The 25,598-nt window shown below is 38.5% G+C and overlaps 1 protein-coding gene across 1 annotated transcript in view; it reads right to left on the bottom strand.

The window, feature by feature from the left end:
- Positions 1-11,565: 11,565 nt before the first annotated feature.
- The window catches only part of KCTD16 (potassium channel tetramerization domain containing 16), a 265,686-nt gene continuing 251,653 nt past the window's right edge, over positions 11,566-25,598 (bottom strand). Inside the window, exon 3 of the mRNA XM_060765175.2 lies at positions 11,566-15,230. Within this exon, the coding sequence (XP_060621158.2) occupies positions 14,779-15,230 (452 nt within the window). The 3' untranslated portion in view covers positions 11,566-14,778. The remainder of the gene's footprint in view (positions 15,231-25,598) is intronic.

The following is a 25,598-nucleotide window of genomic DNA, read 5'->3' as shown; positions in this document are numbered from 1 at the left end:
GCCCAAGTTTTTTGGTGGGGGAGGGGGGAATAGAAACCCGCTTTGGCATGCATTTCTGTCAAGTCTATTTGAATTTACCAAAGTGACTTGCATACAAGAAAGTCAGCGGGAGAGACAGTAGAAATAGGGTGGAGTCTTGTACTTTCCAGGAGACTCAGGCAAAAGCAAATTGCTGCCACCTCTTCTACATCCTATATTCTTCCTCGCAACATAACTGTTGCCATCTTGACCACCATCAGATATTGCTTGGCCACAAGTATCCCAGTTTTCTTCTGTGTTTTTTTTTTAAGATTGTGTAAATATTATTAGAATTAGAATGTTGTGGATGTAAAACATAGTAATTCAACTATATGGAATGGTTGGTTGGTTACAGTCAAACATGTTAAATCATAATTGCATATGTTAACATTTCTAAGATATTTTTGTTTCACAATTTGAATGATTGAATTATTCATTATGATATATCCTCTCACAAGGTGCAAGAAATGATTTTTCTTTTTAATGGCTAAACACAATAGAAATTGCAGATTTGCAGACACGATGTTTCATAATACTGATATCCATATGCTTTCACCAGACTACCACAGAAGGAGTAGAACACAATAGTGCAGGTTTAATATCTAATTGATTTCTCCATAGTGAGTGATTCTAAGAAGAAGAGAGCATGTCCTCCTCTCTGCCAGAAGTACATTTATGGCAGAAAGATAACAGATCTATCATTATAAACCACCGTATCATCTAAACAGGAAACTTATCCACGTAATGGACTTGTATGTGCCACTTGATGAGTGACTCAGTTCACTCCAATCTAAAATAACATATATTTTTTCCTGAGGATTCTTTCCATTCAGGATTTTGTCATTAACAAAAAAATACAGCAAGCCAAAACCTACATACTGGATTTCTTTTTTACGCAGTACAGGTTATTTTTATATTTTTAAAAAACAACAATTACTGAGTTATATTTGTCAGAGTCACAGTAGTTTTCTTTTTTTAATGTATATTTGCTATTCACACATGGCAGAATATTGCCATTTAACCTCACTTGTGGGAACTGACAACATGGAAAGACATGCATTCATGTGAGACCATATTCAATGATGTCTATACTGTATTAAGCACATTCATTTTTAAACACCTTCCGGTAAAATGGATTTCTTTTCAATCTTTTAAAATCTCTCTCCCCCTCCCCTCCCCGCCCCCAGTTGTTGTTTTGAGTTTAATTGGCTTTTTCTTTTCAAATCCACAAGTACACACAAAATAAACTGTAAACAATTCCGACATTACATTTATGTACAAAGTGAACCACATAAGAAAAAAGTCAAAGAGGTAATTCGGTGGGTACCACTTGGTTTATACATCAAAGTGCAACAGACTGACTCAACCTGGCAAATGCATGAATAGAAGTGCTCACATGAGGTCGGAGGGGAAGGACGGTAACATGAGCAAGGCCCCTTATAGATCACAATAAGTCACAAAAGAAACATCAAGTCCTGTGTCCACTGTGAAGAGATTGCATTGTATGCATTTACTTGTTTGTGTGTGGATATGTATATATAAATCTAAATAGCCAAGTAAGTTAGATAGCCATTCTGATTTGTTTTAAACAGATCTTTCTTTAAAAAGTGTTTTAGACCTCTCACTCTTTTCTCTGCATACAAAGTGTTCTCATAATTTGTATTAAATGATGGCCAAGATACTCGATCAGAGATGTCATTATGCATAAAAGCTACCATATATACCCATGGACAAGTCAATATCATTTTCCATCATTTTCCAACCTAGGCATGAAATACTCCTATTTCCACTCTATTCAAAGAAGGATTGGTTCCTTTTTATAGAAAAGTTAAGATACAGTATTAACGCTAATGAAAATAAATCATTCCCTTCTCTGAGGAGGGTGGCAAAAGGTGAGAACTTGGTCTGTCCAGGGGACCCTAAAAGGGGCATCAACCCCACTTTTGACATGTCTTTGAGAAAAAGTGCAAAAGAACCACAATCGCTGCCACCATTTTTCCACCCAGACATTCAGAAAAGCCAGAAGCAGCATGACAGTGGAAAAAGTAGTGATGGTGGTGGTGTGTGTGGGGTGGGGGATTCAGTACTTCTCTTAACTTAACCCAGGATGGACTAAGTTTTCACCTTTCTTTAATCTAATCAGAGAAGGGGATGGTTCCTTAAAGAAATACAGTATTTACATTGACTTGTCAATACGTTGACCCTGTTTTTGGGGTCTATCTTTGACTAAAAGTTTTAGGCTTATACATGAGTACTGTAATATATAATATGTATAATCTCCTGACATGTCTCCATCAACAGCAGCACTGAACAACAAAGGTCTTTACAGTAGACAATAAAGTCACAGTTGGAACTTTCCAGCTCCCTCGCACCAGCCATTTATAATGGAACAGTTTGAAGCAGAACCTCTGTTGTAACTCCTTGTAGCACTGGCAAGAGAAGGCTTGAAATGTCATCCTACTTTACCCAGGTCACCAGCAGAACAGATCTCTGATGTTCAGTCTGGCTGCTGACTGTTAAGTTACAATTGAGGGCAGACATTTGTGATAATAGCAATATTATATGATTATGCTCTGAATACCAAACTATGAATGTATAAATCTAACTTACACATTCATAATTGCTGAAGAGGATGCTGGGCAATAGCTCTGTTATGCACCATTTCAAGAGACTGCAGCAACAAATAAGAGAACTTTATTTTTAAATAAAAAAATACAATGGGATCCAGTCCTACCTCTGACAGCATGGCAATGCTTCCCTTGTTATAACCACCTGTGGACACTGGTGCGGATCAGTGCCATGTTTACAGGGAGCAGAAAATTGGAGATGAAAAGAATATTCTTGAGTATTTGAATAACACGTGAAAAATGTGGGCAAAAGGAATTCTGGACAGTTTAGAAATTATTCTGTTCACTTCCACCCCTACATGTTGGTCATTTGTGATATCGCAGAATATCATTGTCTACACTTTTTCTGAACAAACAATGCTCTGTAAAAAAAAAACTCCAATGTTTTCTCCAAAGAAAACATTTTCTGTATTTTTTATGGGATAAAGCACTATCTGCCTCAGGGATAAAAATGGTTCAATTGTGTATTCTTGCTTATAAGGGCAAAATTTATGAAGAGTTAAATCCTTAAGAAAAACTGTCTTATAATTTGGCTATAAAGCACATCCTAATAAATTCAGATCTTAGAAATAACTTCCAAAATCTTCTGTCAGCATGCCTACTGATCACACTGCCTAGGGATTCTGGAAGTTGTTATTTTTAGACATTCTTAGTAAAAGAGGCCAAATACCCATGACTGTTCTGCTTTATGCTATTTTGCTGTTGGTGTTGCTGCTCCTGCTGCTGCCAATTATAATACAATCTCAGCCATCTAAGCATTTTATATATGAAACATGTCTCACTGGTCTGTCTTCAAAATGAATGAATGGAGAAGTGTTTGTCTAGAAGAAGAGGGCGTGTGTACTGGAATCTCCAGGAACCTTTATTACTGGAACTGTAAGGTAGAGGAAGACAGTTATCATAAGTGCTTGATCCTGATGAAACCATTAAAACATTATTTTTGTCTTCTACACATAAATTAACAAGCCAGTGCTAACCGTAGTGCTCAGAAGCATCCCATTCCAATTTTAGGGGAGCTTATTTTGAAATGAACTGCAGAATAACAAACCAGCTGTAATACATTTCAGAAATCCTGTCTACTTTTGCATCCCTTGAACTTGATCTGGTTATTTTTTTTGCAAGCAGGAGCCCCCAATTTTTAATAGGGCTTAAACGCAAAGTGTGATAAGACAGTGAAAGGGAGACCCATAGTGTATTTTCAGTAAAAATCCTACTCAAACATGATTCTACAGATTCAGGGTGGGAGACAGTAGGACCATGTCTACACTGGCTGGTTAATATGGGGCCAGTCCAGAGTAGAAATGCTCCAAACTGGTCCAGGATGTGGCCACATCCCACTTCCTGTAGCCTCATCCCATTCTTAACTATGAGTCATTTGTAAATCTGATGTTTGTAACTCATGGACTGCCTGTACACAGGAATAAAAACATTTCAACTGAGTTCCTGTCAGGACCACTGCAGTGTAGCCCAGTGGGTTTTGGTTCTATATCTCCCAGGCTGATTAAGACAACTAATAAAAGGAATCAAAATACATTCAGAAGGGTATGGCAGAAGTCTAAAGAGAATCCCATTTCTTGATAAACTAGCAGAAAATGTCATTTTGTTTGGATCCCTTTGTACACTGTAATTTTCTAAACATGCTATAATGTTCAATGAAAAAGCAAGGTGGCTGTTCAGTACTAAGTCCAAGGTGCATTTGTGCATCTTTTTTTTTAAAGTCTAGCTATTTGCAACATACATCTTTTTAGAAGAGATTTAAGAAACTCCTTTGTTCAAAAAGAACAAAGAAACTCATGAATAATTACGTTACTATTTATGAGAAGTTGTAAGTCACAAGAATTTTATATCCAATAGCCAAAAACCTATATACTATATACTTTTAGTATAGCATAAATGCATGCTTGTGTATTTATGCTGGACTCTGTCTTTAAAAGGTAAGAGCATTTGTTATTTATTTATTTATTTATTCATTCAGCCATTTATTATATTCAATGACCAAAAACCCATACACTCTAACATAGTACATAGTACACATTATGCTTTTGCATTTTGGCTAAATCTCAATCCGTTTCTCCTGAAAACGGGTGGGTAGCCAGATAACCTTTTCGATCCATAGTCAAAAAATGTGACTAGATCCAGTCCATTATTTGCAATGGGGAACTTACAAGGCTCTCCTTTCAATTCCTGAAACCCTTTCCTTTTTTCCATCAAGGGAACCTGGGTTTCAGCAATGTACCCTATCTGGCCCATTATGGGGGGGGGGGGACGACTTCCCACAGGCTCCCCTTCCATGTCTTTCATTAAGGCCTGGATTAAAAGAAGCAGAGTTAAGATAACACTCTTTCTGTGATTCTTTCCTTCTGTCTGTAGAGGAAACTGGGTTTAATGCTTCGTTAAAGATGTTTCCTTCTACTCTAGATGAGACAGGCTGTAGGAGTGCATGCATTCTCTCCATACACACAGCTTTCCAAGGGATTTAAAGAGGCTTCCCACTTCCCAGGGAAGAAAAAGTGATCATCCTGGAACTGCCACATGGTCCTGTTTTGGACGGGAATTCGTGATGGCTGGCCACTTGCTGTTACTGGCACCTGAACAAACCGAAGGAGTCAGATTGGCCAAAGCAAATGACTAAAAACGTATCTGGGCTCAAGTCAATAGGAGCATAGTGTCTAGATCTAGGGAAGTAATGCTACCCCTCTATTCCACCTTGGTTAGACCACACCTAGAATATTGTGTCCAATTCTGGGCACCACAATGGAAGAGAGATGTTGACAAGCTGGAATGTGTCCAGAGGAGGGCGACTAAAATGATCAAGGGTCTGGAGAACAAGCCCTATGAGGAGCGGTTTAAGGAGCTGGGCATGTTTAGCCTGAAGAAGAGAAGGCTGAGAGGAGATATGATAGCCATGGATAAATATGTGAGAGGAAGTCACAAGAAGGAGGGAGCAAGCTTGTTTTCTGCTGTCCAGGAGACAAGGATGCGGAACAATGGCTTCAAACTACAAGAAAGGAGATTCCATCTGAACATGAGGAAGAACTTCCTGACTGTGAGAGATGTTCAGCAGTAGAACTCTCTGCCCTGGAGTGTGGTAGAGGCTCCTTCTTTGGAGATTTTAAAACAAAGGCTAGATGGCCATCTGTCAGGGGTGCTTTGAATGCAATATTCCTGTTTCTTGGCAGGGGGTTGGACTGAATGGCCCATGATGTCTCTTCCAACTCTATGATTCTATGATTCCAAGTCTAGTGCATAATATATATGATGTCCTTGTTTTGGTGGATTCCACAGTTATCCCTATTGCATATTCGTATGCATAGGCTTTAAGCAATATACAAAAATGAAATTGTATTATGGTGTTTTACATAGATTGTATTATACAATTTTGTTATCCTTTTTATTTTTGTTACATAAGTCCCTGAAGAAGCCCACTGAAATAAAATCAATGCCCAAAATGTGTTGGACCTTTTCAAAGTAGAAAAAAAAATCCCATCTATTTTGTTTTTGAGTGAAGTCCCCTTTTCCCTTGTGAACTTCACTACAGACTCATGAGAATGGAGGCTGTTTGCAACAGGACTAATCGAAGTTTTGTAATGCAAAAGGAAAAAAGAATAAGCTCTGATATCATGATGCATAGGAACCAAAATTGTGCTGTGTGGATATATTTCACATTGCTTTTTCATATGAAACATGATTTTCTAGTTCTTCTCCTTCTTCAACATTAATGAAAGATAGTGGAATAATAGAGATCAAATATCTGAAACATTTGTTTTATTATGTTCATTCATGTATGTGATTTCTGATCCTAAAATAAATGTGATAGTAAATGGCATCCTTTTTCCTTCCCCATTTTAATAAGGCCTATAGTATCAGAAAGCAGTTACTATTAAACTATAGCCTGTTAGCCACTGATGACATATTTAGGAGTGTGAAACTTTTGTTTCCAAAGTAATTCTCCTCAGTCCCAGTCAGCGTGGTAAATTGGCCCTCCCAAACCTTTCATGGACAAAGGTTGCCTGTCCTTTAAAAAATAATAATTTGGACCTCAGGTCTGATTTCCTTAATAGAAAAACCTACAAAGAGTTGGATATACATTGGGATGGAGGAAATGCATGCCATAGTCAGTATTCACATTCTTTCATTTCTTTCACTGAAGAGTTCCATAGGTTCATTAGCACTCTGTACTGGGGATATGCATGCAATAATACATAACAATTTGATAATGCATGCCTGAAGGACTGGAGATCACATTTTAAGGCTCATTTGGGGATAGCAATGGAAAACCCTTTTCTTCTAAACTTGGAGGGAGAGAGTAACATGCATCAAACCTAACTGGACTTATTTTATATGATCCAATTTTGCCACTCCCTCCAGATATTAATCACTGCACCTTCTTGTATAAATAGAGCATAGTTCTATTCAAATTCAAAAGAAAAGAAGAATATTCAGCTCCTTCTTTCTTGCTAAATAATACCTCTCTACAATATTCCTCTTTTTATTAACAATTATAAAGAGAGGCATAAAGAGAGGTTTAGTTAAGATTCCAGAATTCCAGAAACACTGAGCTCCCGTAGAAGAGAAACATTCTGTGCCTCATTGACAATCCACCATGTAAACTGTAAGATAAATCCTTCCTGAAGTGCTATCAAGTGAATGAGTTTCATATTCATTTTTCTCTATAATTTGCTATTAAGATAAATTAATGCTAAAATGTCTTTGTGATTCACAGTGAGAAGAACTGTGAACACATGATGATCCGGGAAATGACTGATTCTTATCTTAGCTTATAATAAAAGACTAATTTCTGATTTTCTATGGAGAGTGCTGCTTGACTGAAGACAGAAGGATCACAGTTTTCTAAGGTTAGCCTCAAGGAAAGCACTTTTAGGATTCTTGGGACACAGCAGAAACATTTTTATTTAAGATAGCATGCGTAACTTTCCAGAACCAGCTTGGACCTTAGAGGAAACACAAGAGAGAATCTGGTAAAAACTGGTCCAATACAATGTAAAGGGAAACAAGAAATGCAAATGCAAAATAAATGTTTTAGCTATCAGAAGCCATGATGAAAATCCCCCACCCCCACCCCGAATCGAAATCCTGGCTACGGGCCTGCTCCCAGGTTTATAGAGTAAGCGGAAGGATGGGGATTGGGAATGTGAAAATCTAGATAAATCAAAGTGCTCTTCCAGACAGGGCCCAAAATGCGGGCCCTGTCGGACTTTTACCTGAGGTGTCCAAAGGATACCTTAGATAAAAGAGGATTAATTTGGGACAATTTGGGACAATTTGGAACAAAGTAGGAAAACCCTGCTTTATCCCAAATTAATTAGATAGCCCATTAAATCCGGGCCTTCCTAAAAGAACTGTGTCAAATGGGGTATGGGCCCTGTGGGAACTGAGCCATGGGTAGTCTCACAACTACCCAGGGGTCAGTCCCTACAACTATCTCACACCTTTTGGGCTCCTGGAGGCCAAAGATGTGAGATGTCAACCATCCCCCAGCCTTAAAATAAAAACTTACCGGGCCACCATGCCTCTTCCCAGAAGCCCTCCTGGTGTATAGAAATTATGCACCAGGAGGTGGGGGGGGGGGAATCGCTCTTCTCCCTCTTCCCTTGGCCACCAGTAAGTTTTTATTTTAAGCCTTTTTTAGGTAGGGTTGGGTGGACCCATTCCAGAGTGGCAAGGCTGGAATGGGAAGAGCCCCCCCCAGAAAAGCCCAGATCTTTGGGATGGGTATGGAGGCTGAAACCCACTTTCGAGTGGATTTCTTTCAATTGTTCCAAAGCAGTTTTAAGCCCTGTGTGGTACCACCCAAAGTCTCATTGCAAACCAGATGGAACTACAGGCAGTCCCTGAGTTACAAATATCTGATTTTCAAATGACTCACAGTCTCCCTTCCAAGTATTCTTTTCACCCTGAAAGAGTTAACATGGGGGAAAGGTGTCTCAGCTGAAGCTTTATCACCAATCCTTGTTTAAACACCAAGCCAATTTATCCAAAATCCAAGTATCACAGGGACAGGAAGTGAAGTAAAATCTTCTGAACAGAGGCACAGACAGCAAAACAAACACCACAGGGGTGTTAATCCTTCCCTATGCTCTCCAAAGCTAATGCAATTAATAAATGTAATTAATAACATTTGCAAAGACAATTTTCTTGTGTTTTTCTTTCAAAGAAAAAAATATCTTGATATGGTAATTTTTGCCCTAAAAAGGAGATTAAGTTTAGGGACCAAGGACAGGGCCGAGGAGAGATTTTTGAGGGGCTGAATAAACCCTGGGGTCAGTTTTTGGTGGGTCTGGAGAATGGAGTTTGAATAAAAAAGAAGCACTACATTACAAAACAAATATTAGTATCTCAGAGAACCACAGAGTGTCTATTATGTCTCTTGCTATATTTTAGCCTATTGCCTATGAGGGTCCACTGAATTTATGCAATGAATTAATTGCTTAAATAAATGTTATTACACTAAACTCTTAACTGAGTTGCACACCACTTGAAAAACGTATTTTCTACTTCGACACTGGGTCCTGGAAACTGAGTTTAAGCAAAGAGGAAACTCAATTGATCTGTTTGTCAGGTAGTCCTAAAGTTCAAAGGGTAAGGATGAAAATATGACATATTCATGTGTACATGCTGAATTTTGTTTGACATGTAATTTTGTTTAACATGTAATTTAGATTTTTCAGTTGTTTGGGACTAGCTGCCCCTCTTCTATCCTTGATCTGCCTTCATTAATTTCCTGCCCTCTAAGAGCACTAGACTCTTAGGACTCCATCATTGTTATAATTATTAAAGCATTATAATTGCTTTAATTATTATTTAATTAATAATTTTATTTAATTATTATTTAATTAATAATTAATAATTAATATTTATTTAACATTATTAAAGCATTATAAAGCCTTGTTATAATTATTAAAGCATTATAAAGCATAAGAGTATTCCTGCCATACATTCCTGCCTCTGGCACAGTACATAATTATTCTTTATTCCAAAACAACAAGGGCAGGTATGTTCTGATGCTATATGATTTTCCATTGCTATGGTCTTAAAATTCAAATAGTTTGGCAAATAATTCTGGCATGTCTTTCAACCCATTTTCACTTAGTAATAATTACAAGTGGATAAAATGTTGCAGACAGCTCATATGGGTATTCCCTTTCACTCCTCACATATATAATATTTCCCAGGGTGCAACTTCATGGGAATGTTTGTGGTTCTGTATAGCAGTTGCTTAGGAACATAAGTAGGAAGGTCCTATTGCTCTTGCAAATGGGCCTCCCACTGGCATATCTGCCTGCTATGGAAATAGAATGATGGAGTTGAGAGTTCTTTGGTAGACAAACCAGTAGGTCTCTTCTTATGTTGTCAACAGTCAACCAATTATTGGATGAGAGACTAATAATTTCTTATCCAAACATTACCCTCTCTACCTGAAGAGATGTGATCAACACTTGTCCCATGAAACCTCCCTTGTGGTGTAATGACTACAGCATCAAAACTATGAATGGTTCAAATCCTAACACATCCATTATATTTATGTGGAGATCCTGAACCAGCCCCTTTTGCATCCTCTTCTTAGATTTGAGATGAAAACAGAAAAGAACTAAAATTGCTGTGAGATCCTTGGATAAAGGATGGGTTAGAAATATGACAACATATGATTACTATATTCAATCATGGTTATAGACTAATGGAGTGTTTAGTTTCATCTGACCTTAGACGTGCATGGTATGGTGAGTCAGCTTCAATGCCCAACTCTGCTCTGTCTGCGTTTTGCATGCAGACAACTGACTATATTTGACTGAAAGTAAAATTTCACCCTGCCTAATTGCCTCTGCAGATCCACTTGCAACTCCATCCCCATAAATAATTTAGTTGCAAAATTGTGGGAGGAAAATTGCACTCATAAAGACAGGAGACTTGGTATAGCCTTGCTGAAAATAATTTATGAACTGTGCTCCATCTAACAGGGCAGAATACCATGTGTATGCCATGGAACACCTTCCCCTTGAAGTATTGTCAAGTACACTGTCATCTGTAAAACTTGAGCTTTCCAGACTGGTTTGCAAAAGTGTTCCAGAAGGCCCAGATTTAAGTCAGTTTAAGCCAATTAACCTCCAATTAACTAAATTGGTGTAAGCTCGAGTTCTCTGGTATAAATGGTTTCTTTAACAGCTTGTTAAAAATGTCACTAATGCTAATCATCACTTGACACTACCATTTGCTTTCAGTTTACAGCAAAAGAGAGACCACGTTTAATGAATGCTAGGACTTGCCTCTGGAAGCTATTTGCTATGCCAAAACTAGACATAAAAAAGAAATGAGAATATACAAATAGATATAGAAAGTTTTGCCTCAAATCCAGTAATTAGTAGGAAGGACATGCAAATCAAGGGAAATTGTTCCCTGAGAGACTCAACACACCAGCATCTTTTTTTCTGCTCTGCACTATAAATATCAATCATTGATGTTTACATATTTCCATCACTAGTTTTTTAAAGCTCTGTCCTAATGAGCAAAAAATGGGCTGTCATCTTTAGTGAGCTTTCCTTTGGGACCAAGCTGCATTCCATGCAGTTTGGTGCTAAACTTCCCAACAATTCTCTTCTCACACCTTGAAATATTGCATCCCAAACACACTCAGACCCAGCATAATACAGCATCCGGTGTAAATTTGGAGAGCAGTTACTCTCTTTCAATTAACTTGCAGCATACGGTTGTTATTGACATTGAAAATTAAAGCTGAGGGAAAACTGTGTATGCCATCTTGATCACCTTGAAAGATGATATATACATTTAAGAAATGCTAATAATTGGTTGAATCCAAATTTAGGCAGACTTTGAACAGATCTACTGAGTTCAGTGAAACTTTAACAAGTCAGGAGCAGGCATGTAGCCGGGGGGGGGGGGGGGGGGGGGCTTGAGGGGCTTCAGCCCCCCCCCCTGAAATTCTCATGGTGGTTCGCGAAAAGGCCTTACTGGTGCATTATTTAAACTGTTATGTTTATTCATATCATCATCTGATCACCATACTCAATATATCCCATATGCATGGGGGTATTGGGGTAACTATACAAAAGGTTTGCTAGGGTAGACCCTCTTTCACTCAGACTCAGCCCCCCTGAAACAGACTCAGCCCCCCCCCCTCCCGGAATCAAAATCCTGGCTACGGGCCTGGTCAGGAGTACTCTAAACACAAGAGATTGCAATAACTTAGAACTAGCTAAATCTAGATCTCATCCAGCAACAAGCTGAAGATCCTCTACATAAGGTAAGGACTTGAATGAATAACTGTATGCTCACATGATAAACTAAACAGATTGCATAATGGGGCTGTTACTGTGTAAGATCTTAAAGGAATGTTGAATATTTGTGCTTTGAATCTTTTTTTCTGGAGGATGGACCAAAGTGATATCCACTATCATGGGCAATGTATCTTTAGTACCTTTCATTCATTACAAAGTGAAGGGTAGAGAATATGCCAGGAAATAAAGCTATTCTCCTTAAAGGGAGTTCCCAGTGTGCTAGGAACACTGTCTCCATTAGCTAAGTGCATCTGAATGCTTTTCAATTTTTAATTTCATTTTTTTCCAATGCATGCAACCAGAGCAGCATGCTGCCTATCACTCGAACAATCAATTTCCTGCAAGCCGGAGTGCAAAATATATCTTGTTAGGCCTATAATTTATTCTAATTGTATCTGTGTCAAAAAGGGGTGGAAGCCCATTCTCTCTCTGAACATTTATTTGGTTCATAGTTGTCTTTGCAACACTGACTAGCAGACTCATATTAATAGCCAACTTAGCTTGATAACCAATAGGGCTGGGCGGTTTCATTTCGTTAATTCGTAATTCGTTAAAAATTCGTTATTTTTTTTGTTAACGAAGCGATAACAAACCATTCTGGAGCAACTTAAAAACGAAACGAATTTTTCAATTCGTTTCGTAAATGCTTCGTATTTCGTTATGTATTCGTTTCGTTATTGGTTTGAGGTCGTTTCGTTATTATTTCCGCATGTCTGGGGCAAGTTTTATAGTTGTTTTTTTGTTTAATTAGTGAAAAAAAATTATAATATCACACCAACAGTCAACAACAGAGGGAGAGGGAAGCTTCAGAAGTTCCCCCTGTCCCATTTGGAGGTTTTTTAGCATATTGCGCGGTCGCGTCCGCCATTAACGAATCGATTCGTTATTGTTTCGTTATTGTTTTGTACTTTTTTTTACCATTTACGAAATTTTGTAAATATCGAACTTTTTTTAAAAAAAATTCGGAATTCTTTTAAATATCGAAACGCAAAAAACCCCAAAAAACCAATTGATTTTAGAAACAAATTTTTCCGTTGTTACCCAGGCCTAATAACCAAGCATTGCCCTTACTGCGGAAGTGGGGAAGTGAGAAGAATCTAGATCTCCTTTTTATATTTGCCCCCTCCATTTTCATCCTTTATTTCCAGGACACATGGAAAATATGAGAGCTCTATAATATGAGGAATCGGAGAAAAATGGCCTAAATTATATAGAGATATAAAAATTAAAAGATTGTTTTTGCACACAGCTAGACCTGATACTGGAGCCAGTGTGGTGTAATGGTTTGAGCATTGGACTATGACTCTGGAGATCAGTATTAGAAACCCTACTTGGAAATCCATTGAGTGACATTATTTTTGCCTCAGAGGAAGGCAAAGGCAAACCCACTTTCAACAAATCTTTCAAGAAAACTCCATGATAGTTTCACCTTAGGATCACAATATGACTTGAAGGCACACAACAACAACAACAACAAAAGATCCTAACTTCTTTTAAGCAATGTCTACTGGGGAAAAAAATAAGGCAACAGTATCTTGATCTTGGATTCGGTTAGGGCTGTCATTTTTTTAAAAATTGACACCACTTTATGACATCACCTGACACGCAAACATTGCAACAAGAAATCTTTTACAGTACAAAGATAAAACAGTTTTAACTCCAATTAGAGAGGACCCAGTGTAATGAATGGACCTGATTTGTACCCACTGACAAAAGATCCACTGTTGTCAATGAGTCTATTCTAGGTGGGACAAGCAATGGATTCAGCCCAAGAAAACAGCTCCTTAATTAATTTCTGTGTACATATCAGGTTTCTGCTAAGGACACAGTAGCCTGCCCAGTTAAACAAGAAGTGTGCTGCCTGGCAACAATTCAGAATACATATGCATTGCTGTATCTTCATGCGTACTAAAACTCTGAAGTTTTCATTTCTGAATCTCTTCTTGTTGGCATTTTATACCTTCTTTTTAAACTCACCAAAGCTGAAAGAAGTGATAGGTGTAATTCTTGTGTGAATGCAAAAAGCCCTAATTACTATTTTGTTCACGTAATCTTCTGCATGGCAACATTGAATTTTCAGATGTTCTCTGCTAAGCTGAGCAGTCTGTGGCCCATCAGTATCCCTTATGTGCAAATGACCAATTCTGATATCCTTCCTCACCTGTAATCAAGACTAGAAAAAAGAAAGGGGTGACGCCTTAAACTGTACATATCTCTATAGAAGTTAATAGATCACCCAATGATCTATGGTATTTCCATTGGCGGGAACACATAGCTCAAAGGAAGAGGATGTTTATGTTAAGGAGACTTATATATACACTATTTTCTGATGTAAACAGACATTTTTTTCTTTCAAAACCATGGGCATTTGACCACCCTGACCCTCTCTTCAAAGGAATGACAATATAAGAGAACTCAAGAAGGCATGCAGCTTAGAACATCACCCAATCAACACAAGCTCTGCTCAGATCACAGGACAAATTTCCCCTTTCTATCTGTGCCACAGTCATCCTGCACATGTCTTACAGAGATTGATTTCCATGTGCATGTGGCATTGTAAGTTATGTTTGAATGCATTGTTAATTCTCCTCTTTCAAGGAGATAAATATATATATATTCAAATACAGATAGATCGATAGATAGATTGTATATAATGTGACTTGAAATGCTTCGGTGAATCAGGCAAATTAGGCAGTACTCTAGCAATGGATTTTTTTTTGTGACCTAACAAATTATTATCAGTATTATTTTATTCCTTTATCATGTAGACTCTTGTTCCATAAATTGTAATGAAGGTGATTTTCCTTTCCCTGATGCCATTCCTATAGGTGATACTTTCGCAACAGTTCAGATTGCCAAGGATGTTTTCTTTCTGGAAACCTGTCTGGGATTTTAATTTTGAGGAAATCTTGGATGCATTTTTCTAACTCTTCTTCAATCGAAAGCTTTTCTTTCACTGATTTTTTTTTACTAGAGTTGGATTCCCTAGAGCCAGAAGTGAGAGTTCGGAGCAGGTCACTTTTCCTCCGAATTTCGGACTGCTGAAGTAGCTGCACCGGGCCTTTCTTGATTGGTCGATCCAGAGTCTGTATAGTGGACTGGCGGGTGACAGGACCACAGATCACAGTCTCTTGAGGGGAGCTGGCTTCTGATTGGCTGTCGCAGCTGGAGGTGGAGAGTTCATTGCAGGATGTGCCGCTTTCACCTTCTTTGTCCCCTTTGCCATTTTTGCAGCAGCAGTCACAGTGCGAGGAAGACCACCTGGCAGGCTCACCTGCAAAGGTAAACAAAAGACACATCAGCATTACCTTTTTGTAGAGTTGCCCAAGATTCAGGGAGAAACAGAATCCAGCTTTCATTCATATGCTAAGCAAAAAAGAATTTTGCCATCCAATCCCCCCAAAAATGAGACCACACAACAATATGGGTTTAACTATGGGCAACTTCTATTAATGTTACGTATTTTACCTTTTGTGGCTTGCAAAACATTTCTAAAAGGGGGGTATAAACTTGGTGTGGATTAAGCCAAGGCAGTGGCCATCCAAGACCTACTCCTCGGCTAACTTGGGCAAAACTCCTGGGTCCCCAAATGTAATAAACTGTACTGTTTCCAGGGCAATCAATCAGGGGAATGTAACAGAGAATTCTGACCACACTCAGTAAGATTTATTAAGGCCAAAACTCTTCCTGCTCCAAGGTCATTTCTGTTTGCCCTCACCTTGGTTATTTCAACCACAGGTGAGGGTTTCTGATCTTGGCCTACACCAAAAAGTGGTGTTTTAGGTGTACACCAAAGTGTAAACGCATCGCTGTTTTCCCAAATCATGGCCTATTTAAAAAACACAATTCCAAACTGCCCTTTGAAAGCAGTATAGGGTAAATGAACCCCCCCCCCCCCAGAACATAGAGAGGGAAATATCCCTACCCTGCCCAAGGGGTGACCAAATAATTATACCCTGCCCAAGGGGTGACCAAATAATAATTAAATAATTAAGTGGGCGGGAGGTTTGGTCAGCAGCGTCGAGCTCAGAATGAGCTGCAGGGGCAGGCTGCATGCCTATGATAGCCATGCCCCATTGGAAATTTCTCTCTCCTCCCTAGCATGTGAAGGGAAGAAAGCTAATTGTGGCCTTTAATCCACCTGTAAACATTATTGGCAGGAGAGATGGGAATTTCTGAATTACTAATAGGCAGTGCTAAAGAAGAATAAAACAAAACATTCATAGAATCATATAATCATAGAGTTGAAAGGAACCGTATGGGCCATCTAGCCCAACCCGCTGTCATGCAGGAAAAGCACAATCAAAGCACTCTTGGCACATGGCCATCCAGCCTCTGTTTAAAAGTCTCCAAAGAAGGATCCTCCACCACACACCAAGGTAGAGAGTTCCATTACTGAACAGCTCTTACAGCCAGGAAGTTCTTCCTAATGTTCAGGTGGAATCTCCTTTCCTGTAATTTGAACCCATTGCTCTAAGTCTTAGTTTCCAGGGCAGTAAACCAGCCTGCCCCCTCCCTCTTCCATTCTTCCACCATGTTTTTTGGGTGGGTGGGGGTGGGGAGGGGTTGACTGTTTGCTTTTTTCTTCCCCTGGTGCCATTCTAGGTTATCTGACATACTTTTCTTGCTCTCAAGTGATAATGAAGCTTTTAGATTTTACTCATGACTATTAGGCACCAAAAGGGTTAGAGAATGAATAAATTGCTCACAAATAAACTTCTTTTCTTTGGCGGAGTTGCAACTCCATGCCCCCCATTTAAATGTCTATGTGTCTTTGCATGATTGGTTACGTGTATTCAGAAAATGCAAGGATGCCCTTGTGGAGTACTGAATATTTTTGATAACAGTTTTTGATGGCACAATGCTATCAGAAATAAGCATCACTGAGTGAAATGGAGCTCACTGCCAAGTAACTTTGCAAAGGGTTTCAGTCATGTCTCTGTGTTTTATGATGGGTTTTGATCCAGGATGTTAACATGGCATATTAAATTCTTTAAAATATAAAGAAGTGGGGATGGAAAAAGCAGTTCCTGGGGTGTGATTATGGGTTATAGTTGGAGTTACAGCTGCAGGGGATGCAAAGGAATATTTACCACTACACTGCTAGCATTGATGTTCTGCTGGGAAGACAAAAAAAAATCCAGTCTTTGTGGTTTGCAGTCAGCCAACTGGAAGCCCCTAGCATTAAAAAGACCTAAAAATAATGCTTACAACTGCAACCCTTTGACCAGTTGCATGCATTTAGATTCCAATATAATCAATAATGCTTAAGTGGGCATAAGTGAGTGCAGCACTGCAGAATAAATATACCTTAATTGGTTTCTTCTTCTCATTAAAAGAAAACAAACTCAAAATCTGCCCAGAGTAAAAAAAATCTATGACCAGAAAAGGAACCAGACAATTTTTAAAATATGAAACCTTTCCTTTCTGAATTAAATGATGAGTTAATCACAGATTTAAATGTTACTCATTTTTAAGGGAAACATAATTATCTCTTCCAACCAGAGCAAACTATAACCTTCACTGAGATCAAGCCAAATATAATTGACTTTGCTGAGTAGCTAACTTCATAGGAGTGAAACACCATACACAAATAAGGAATTAGGACAATGTTTCCAGAGCTGCAAGTAAGGTGATAATCTGTTTTATCTTTCAGTATAAAGTTGTGCTGCCAGCATTTTATCACACTCTACTATGAATGGGAAAGACCACTAGCCAGAAAGCAGTAATGGGTTTTGCCAACAGCAATAGCATTGTGAAAGCTCCACCCTAAGTTTTCCCACTATACTCCATAAACCTCCGTGGTGCTAAAACTTGTGCAAAGGCAAAATTTCAGGGGCAACCATAACATCACATCATTCCGTATTTGGCTAAAACACCTCCAGGCAGTCTGACAGAAAGGCCCAAATTTGGTCCCTAGATTCATCCCAATTCAGGATACATTCCTATGCCACCTTATAAGGTAAACTTTACCATTTTTACTATGGTAAATTTTAACTAAATATCCCATGCCCTCTAACATTTCACATATGAAAACCAAGATATGTGTGATTGAGCAACATCAGAATGTAGTCAAGATGGCAGAGTTATTCTTGAAGAAGAACATATATAATGTAAGAGAGGATGCAGCAAGACTTGTCCTATTCTCACTGCAAACTGCATTTTCCCTTTCAACTCAGTTTGTAGCAACTGAGGAGGAAAGGAGGACATTTTAAAGGAGCAAAATAACTAGGATAAAAGAGGATTTAGCTGAATTGTACCTGCTAAATCAAGTCATCTACATAAAACAAAAAGAAAACTGCTCCTCTTCTCCACCTTGCTAGTGCTACTTGTTCTTCTCCTTTCATGAAGCAGTCCAACCATCTATAAATTTGAGGCTAATTTAATTTATAGACTTGTTATGAGAATTCTTCTTTATTTAGAAACTGGGGGGGGGGGGGAATCAATAATGGCTGATTTGGATTTTTTTTAAGCCCAAAACTATTTTGGTACTGTTCCATTATCCAAGCAGAAACCACCAGGGGGTGCTAGAGAGAGAATGATAGTACATTTTATGGGAGGTGGAGGATGAGTTGAAGGAGGAAAACAATTTCCCCCTGTTTTACTGTTATTCCCCCTAGCCATGTCCCTGTTGTGAAAACAACCATTGTTTATGATACTGGATGGGGGGAGGGGACACAACCAGCAAAAATTGGGAAAATTGTTTCCTCCTTCAGCTCCCCCTTCATAAAATGCACTCTCCTTCTCTCTCTAGTGCCACCTAGTGGCCTTTGTCTAATTAATGAAACAGTACCACCACTACTTCTTCCATTACACACAAAGCTGGGTTAAAATCAAATCATGTGGAGTTTATGAAAGTGCACCCATGACCCTTTTCAATTCACAACTTTACAACTGACATTTTAACTCAGTTGTAATATACCAGGTAGTATCTATTGTTTACTTGTAGAAACAATAGAACAACCCTGGTCATGAGATTATTGATACCAAAACACAACTGCCAATTTTTACAACCTTAAAAAAATTATAGAGCAAGGTAACCATTAGAGATAAACGTGACTGTATATAATTTTCTCATAGGCATTTGTACAACACCAAAATCACAGCAGCCATGAACAAGGCAATTTGACATTCATTTTCTAACCCATCAGCTTCTTTCCTACTCTAAATGAAATGTATTTTTGTGTAAGTGCCTTTGGGTCCCCTGTGGACTTAATTGTGAGCCCATGAATTTCACAGGGTTTTCTTAGGGAACGAATACCCAGAAGCTGTTTTGTCAGTTCCTTCCTCTCAAATATAGCCTACATCGACTGGTATCTGTTGGTGGTCACCCATCTATATATTAACCATGGCTGATTCTGCTTACCTTCCAAGCTCAGAGAGGACCTAGTGCCTTTAGGATATTTCAGCAAAACCCATAAAATCACATTACTCAACTTTCACTTTATACAAACGCCAAAGTTTCTGCAGATACTACACTTCAAAATCCATTATGTTGCCTGACTGACTTTCTGCCATTTCTACACACCCTACATTTAGAAATATAGCAGGTCAGAGTAAAGGCTAGGCCGAAGTGTTTTCTGGTGTACTTTCCTATGTATAGGAATATACTTTCAAATATGTCATATTTGTCACTGGAAGTGTTCAGGAAAGATTTTAGTAAGAGCGTTTTCTGAGTGCAAATTTGTTCTTGATCTTCATGAATATAACACAAGGTGGAGGAAAAATAATTACAGCACAGTTTTGCACATGACATACAGATTTCTTTCTTTTTTTTTTTTTTAGCATGGAAAGAACTTGAGATCTAAAATGCAGGATAAGTTTCTGTTATGTGGAAATCCAGCTACCTACTTCCATCTAGTCACACATGTAATATCTGCTGCATTTTCCCTCAAGAGGCCCTGATGGAGAAAAGCTCCACCAGGGTTCCTTGAGGCAAAACACAACAGGCACTGGCCGGGTGACTAGCTCCCTTTTCCCCATTCCTAATTAATAGGCTTGATTGATAAAAATATAGTTCAAAACTCATTTCGGATCTAGGGGGTGCTGGTGATTAGATTCTAAAGTCACTTCCGAATTTTTCCACAAAAAAAAAAAAATCAGAACTTTCCAAAACTTCTGAATTGATTTGTTAATGGCGGATGCGATTGCGCAATATATGGAAAACAGCACAGGCACTGGAAAAACTCCAGAGCCTTCTCCCTCCCTAATTTTTACACCAATCTTGATGAAACTTGATATACTGCTACAACACATCCTCCTCTGTTAGCATACCAAATTTCAACATGTTCAGATGATCCACGGATTTTAAAGATTTTTTAAAAAACAATTTTCGAAACAATTTATTAACATAAAAATAAAAGGGCTACCTCCTTGAATTTTTAAGGAAATGACAAACAGTTATAGGGAATCAGTTCCCCCAACTTTCAGACACATTCATACTGTTGGAAGTCACTGTTTGTGCAGCTGAGGTCCAGCAAGGTTGGGAAATGTAACATCAAGTCCCCAAAACACACCCCATAAAAAGGGAGAGACCCCAATAAGAATAACAAAGCTTGAATGGTGAGCAAAAAAGAAGTTTCCAGAAATGACTTTATTAATTTCACCCTCTCCCTGCCTCCCAAATGAACTTTTCCTTCTTTCTCTCTCTTCTCTGGCTCCAAACCCTTCCTCTCTCAAAATCTTCCCTTCTGCCTTGCCTTCCTCCATTATCAAAAACTCCTTTCCTCTGGCTGCAAACTCTTTCTTCCATCCCACACCCAACAGCAACAAGCAGCAGCAACAACAATGGTCCAACCTCCCCTCTCCTTTCCCTAGCTGCCAATGAGCCTTCCAGCCATGGGTTTATATACAGCAATGGCTGCCAGATGCTGCAACCTCCTCCCCAAAATGTAAGCCCTGATTGGCTGGGAGACAAGCATCTTAGGCTTCCCCTCCCTGCAGGCTTAGTTGCATTAAAATGCTTTATCATAGTTCCGACTCACTTTCACATCCCTGATAACAATTGCGCAAGTTGAATCGAAACTATAGGGGACTACAGCCTCGCAGAAACATGGCAGAAGTCCCTTCGGAAGGCAAAAAACTTGTTTCCCCCCCCCAAATTATGCTACATCCGAGCAAACCTATCCAACCCTACTAATTAACTCGATCTCTTTAAATACTATTCCAAAATCCAATAAAAATCCAAAGAACTGCTGGTCCTATACATTTTGAATGAGATGCTTAAACTATAGTGAATGTGGGGGATACCAAAGTCTTCCATATTCATGTCCTAGGCTTTTAGTAGTTAATGCAAAGGCCCCACCTACGCTGCAATATATGATACTTCCGACTCACTCGATAATGCAGTTTCAAACTGCATTATTTGTCAGTGTAGATAGAGACTTAAAATCTACCCCACAGTTCCATAAGCCTAGGTCTAGAGGCAGATCAAAGTTCTTCCCTGAGTTCCCTCCATTCCAATTACAACTAATGTGGCCCCAGAGAGAGAAAATAGTAATCAGCATCTGCTGGACATGATCCCCATCCTCCTCACTGCCATCTTCTTTTTCTTGTTTGTTAATGCATTTTTAGTGTGATTTTTCCCCATTAATTAAAACAGGGCCGATGTGATATGGAAGTTTGAGCAGTGGACTACAACACTTGGAGACCAGTGTACAAATCCACATTTAGCCATGGAAATCCACTGGATCAGCTTACCACACTCTCTCAGCTTTAAAGGAAAGCAGTAGTAAAGGTCCCTTGAATAATTCTTGTCAACAAAACCCAACAATAGAGATGCTGTAATTCAGGGTCAATTTGATGACACAGAACAACAACAAAGTTATATTCACAGCTCCAGATTTTAAGAAATTCTAGCTATTTTCTTTTCATGATCAAGATAATAAAATGCATTATCAGGCTACACTAGATGCCTCCCATTTAGACATGAACATTTAGTTTGTTCACAAAATAATATCCTGCTTCTAATAAATATATCAAAAAGTGGCCCTAGTACTTTTTCAAAGTAGAGCCATACAATTATTGACTATGAGCAGGAATGATAAGTTGCACTCTTCACAGAACAGCATAATTTTGGAGCAGGAAGTTATATAAAATACACTTCAGAAAAAGTATGCAATTATGCTGAAAGGGCAAATGGATGCAGGGGGAGGCAAAGCTACATAAAGCATGGTTGTATAACCTGTATAACTACTTCAATGCCTTAACTTGTCTATGTAAATTTTCATGATTCAATTCTTTACTTTATATAATAGGGTTAAAATTATCTCAGTTTAAGTATAATCACTAAACATAACACCTATATTTTCACAAACCTTATATGGCACACAACAATTCATTTCCACTATGCCATTAATTTGTTCATTTATTGATGATAAAACACACTAAATGGTATTATGCAAACACATTCCATTTATACTTTCAGTTCTCTTTGCTGGCCATTGGAAGACTGGACACAAATACACATATTCTGTTTAAAATGAAACACAAACATCCCCAATTGTTTGATATGATATGTATCTTGTTTTGGGGTTTTGGTTATTGTATCTATAAATGCATGAGAGTTTCAGAATTTATCAATATTGTAATAAGGAGCTGCACAGTATAGTGCTTATGCAGGCCAAATATGTGATGTAAACTTAGTCACAACCAACAATCAAAAGGAATTGTTTTCTGTATCATCATGCATTGCCCAATAGCAGTTTCTTTACTTAGACTCCTCACAAGCATAATCTACTTGCTCCCATCACTTACTCCAGCTCTGTGCCAGTTATAAAGATATATTTACACGTTGTAAAAGTAGGATGGAAAATAATAGCATCTAGAACAGTGATTCTCAACCTGTGGGTCCCCAGGTGTTTTGATGTACAACTCCCAGAAATCCAAGCCAGTTTACCAGATGTTAGGATTTCTGTGAGCTGAAGGCCAAAACATCTAGGGATCCACAGGTTAAGAACCACTGATTTAGAAGAATTCAAATCATAACCACTTCCTTCAGTTTTCAAAGGGCTGCATAAGTTGATACAGGTTTTTTTAGATCTTTGCAATAGTCAGTTGGTGATGATTAACAATGAAAACAATAGTTCTAATTCCCAAAAGTCAGTTTGCTTAGGTTCAGATTGAACCTTCTCTGGTGATATTTTTTTTGTCACAGTAGTGAAAACTCTCACATGCCACAGACCATGAAGCCATTGTCTTTGCTCATACCTCTGTTAATTAATTGGAATTTGGAAATATAATTCAATTCAGCCGCTTCTCTTTCTAGCCCTCTTTTGTCATTTTCCTCTGTATGAGAAATAATCATAAATAGAGGGAACAAAGGTCATCAGGTTGCCCAATCAGACTCGGCACCTGCAGGGGAGGCTAGGAACCCTGTTGTTAACAATATCTCCTTTTCACATTTATCCAATGTATCATGGTATATCCAACCAAACAAAGTAGAGAGTGAGCTGTGCAACACAAATGTATAGTTTTACTGTTAAAAGTACACACAAAAAAGAACATTTATGTCTAAGAATGTGAGGCAAGTTCTTCAAGGGGTATTTTGGAATAATCCCAGATAATTCATGTTTAACTCCTAAGTGAACAGGGGTGTCTAAACTTACTCAATTGGTGGGTTCAGTTGAATACGATTATCACCAGATTCAGTTAAACATTTCAGTTCAACATATTTATTTATTTATTGTATTTCTATGCTGCCTTTCTCAACCCAAAGGCGACTCAAGGCAGCTTACAAACTAGCAGCAATTCGATGCCACAACAGTCATAAAACACAATTAAAAACATTTAGCACATATTATAAAAACAATATAAATGGTTATAGAAGATGAAGACCTTACATAGGTGGAAAGACTGCCAAATCAGGAGTCATTTCACACTACAGAGTGATAGCATTATGTCTCCACTTTAGTTGCCATGCTTCCTTCTCATGGAATTCTGGGATCTGTAGTTTGGTGAGGGATAGTTAGAATTTTCAGACACAGATGTTTAGTGCCACAGCAAAACAGAAATCAAAGTATTCCATAGGATGCAGCCATGGCAGTTACACTGGGATCTATAAATCCGTATAATAAAATGGTCCATAAATAATTGCATTCATCTACAATGGGTCTTTTTCGTATCCACTAGCTTTTCATTCTAGGACCAAAGCTCATACATGCTTAAGTGCCTCTACAATGGCATAGTAAAATGGCAAGCCAGGGTTTGCCTTTTGGATTTTTAAAAAATGTTATTCACCAATTAGCCCATTCTTCAAACATTTTATGTTTTAAAAGTCTGTTGGGATAAAAAAAATTAGCTTGCTATGGAAGGCCAACATGGAATGGTCAATTCTAGACTCCCTGGGAAGAAAGTCCCAGAGTCCAGGGGCCATCACTGAGAAGGTGCTCCCTTGCATCCCCACCACCTATATTTATTATTACAAGTCTGCTTAGAACCAAAACTAGCTGCACTGCTTGTAAGAGGGGAAAAGAATCCAAAACAATACTTTTGTTAGAACAATAACAAATGGAAATGTATTCAGGCTTTTGAAATCTTGTCATTGATGAACAATGACATCTAAGGAACAGATCTGGAGGTCTCAAAATACTACACTCATTTTCTGTGCTGTATTGGTTAGTTTAATATAGTTTTTGGAAAGTTTATAAGGAAAATATATTTATATCCAGTCAGCAAGTGCTGTTTCTAAATAATGTGAGAGAAAGTGAGAGCTGACTGAGGAGAAAGATCACCACTCCCAAACGACAAATGTGTTAATTCTGCCCCCAGAAGCTTCTTTCCAAAAAAGGAACTGCCCAAACACTCTTTTAAGATAAATATGCCAAACCACATGTAGGTATTTGAAGTCCATTACCCTTACCCCGCTGCTAATGAAACTAAAACACTATGGCTGAAAATGGCCAAGCCATGGACTGAAGTAAAACACCACTCTTTGATGAAATATACACCTTAGCCTAAAACCTACACACACACATTTTATTCCCAGTAGAAGAAGAGTCATCAAACAAACATAGAGGTGACTGAGCACTCTGCTCTCCCATTTGTTGGAACTCAGCCTTCCATAGAGTGGCCCTGAGAATTAGAGCTGCAGCATAGTAATAACAGTAATCCCGTTGTTCTACATCACTTGTTTCATGCTAGCATGCTGTTTGACAATGGCAGTTTTACAACTGTATTTGAGAACATCACTTAATCAGGTTAGTGCCGTCTGTTGCTGAGCAGCTGCTGGGTCTTGCTAGACTGATTTGGTCGCCTAAGTGTCTGGAGTCTAAATCTACAATCCAGATTCATTACATTGTTTGTAAACAATGACACACTGTGATAAATGTGAAGTTCAGTTAATTATTCCATTCTCACAGGTTACAACCTCATTTTAGCTTGGATCAGAATGGGATCATTTCCTAGTCCCTGGTCTTGCCTTCCCCCATTAAGGGTAGACTGAATAGATTTCACCAAGCAAGCAGCACAATCTCACGTGTTACTCTGCTATGATCCTGGCTTCTCAGAATTTCACTGAAATTGCTTCTCTTTTTTCTTCCTGTTTGCACTGGAAGTTCTCAGATTGACCTTCAAGGTGAAAATAACTCCAGGCAAATAGCAGTTACAATTTTAACTCAGCTGTAATGACTGTCCAAATGCCCTA

The sequence above is a fragment of the Anolis sagrei genome, chromosome 2 (genome assembly GCF_037176765.1).
Source record: "Anolis sagrei isolate rAnoSag1 chromosome 2, rAnoSag1.mat, whole genome shotgun sequence".
Lineage (NCBI taxonomy): Eukaryota > Metazoa > Chordata > Lepidosauria > Squamata > Dactyloidae > Anolis > Anolis sagrei.
This window is presented reverse-complemented; position numbering and strand designations above follow the sequence as displayed.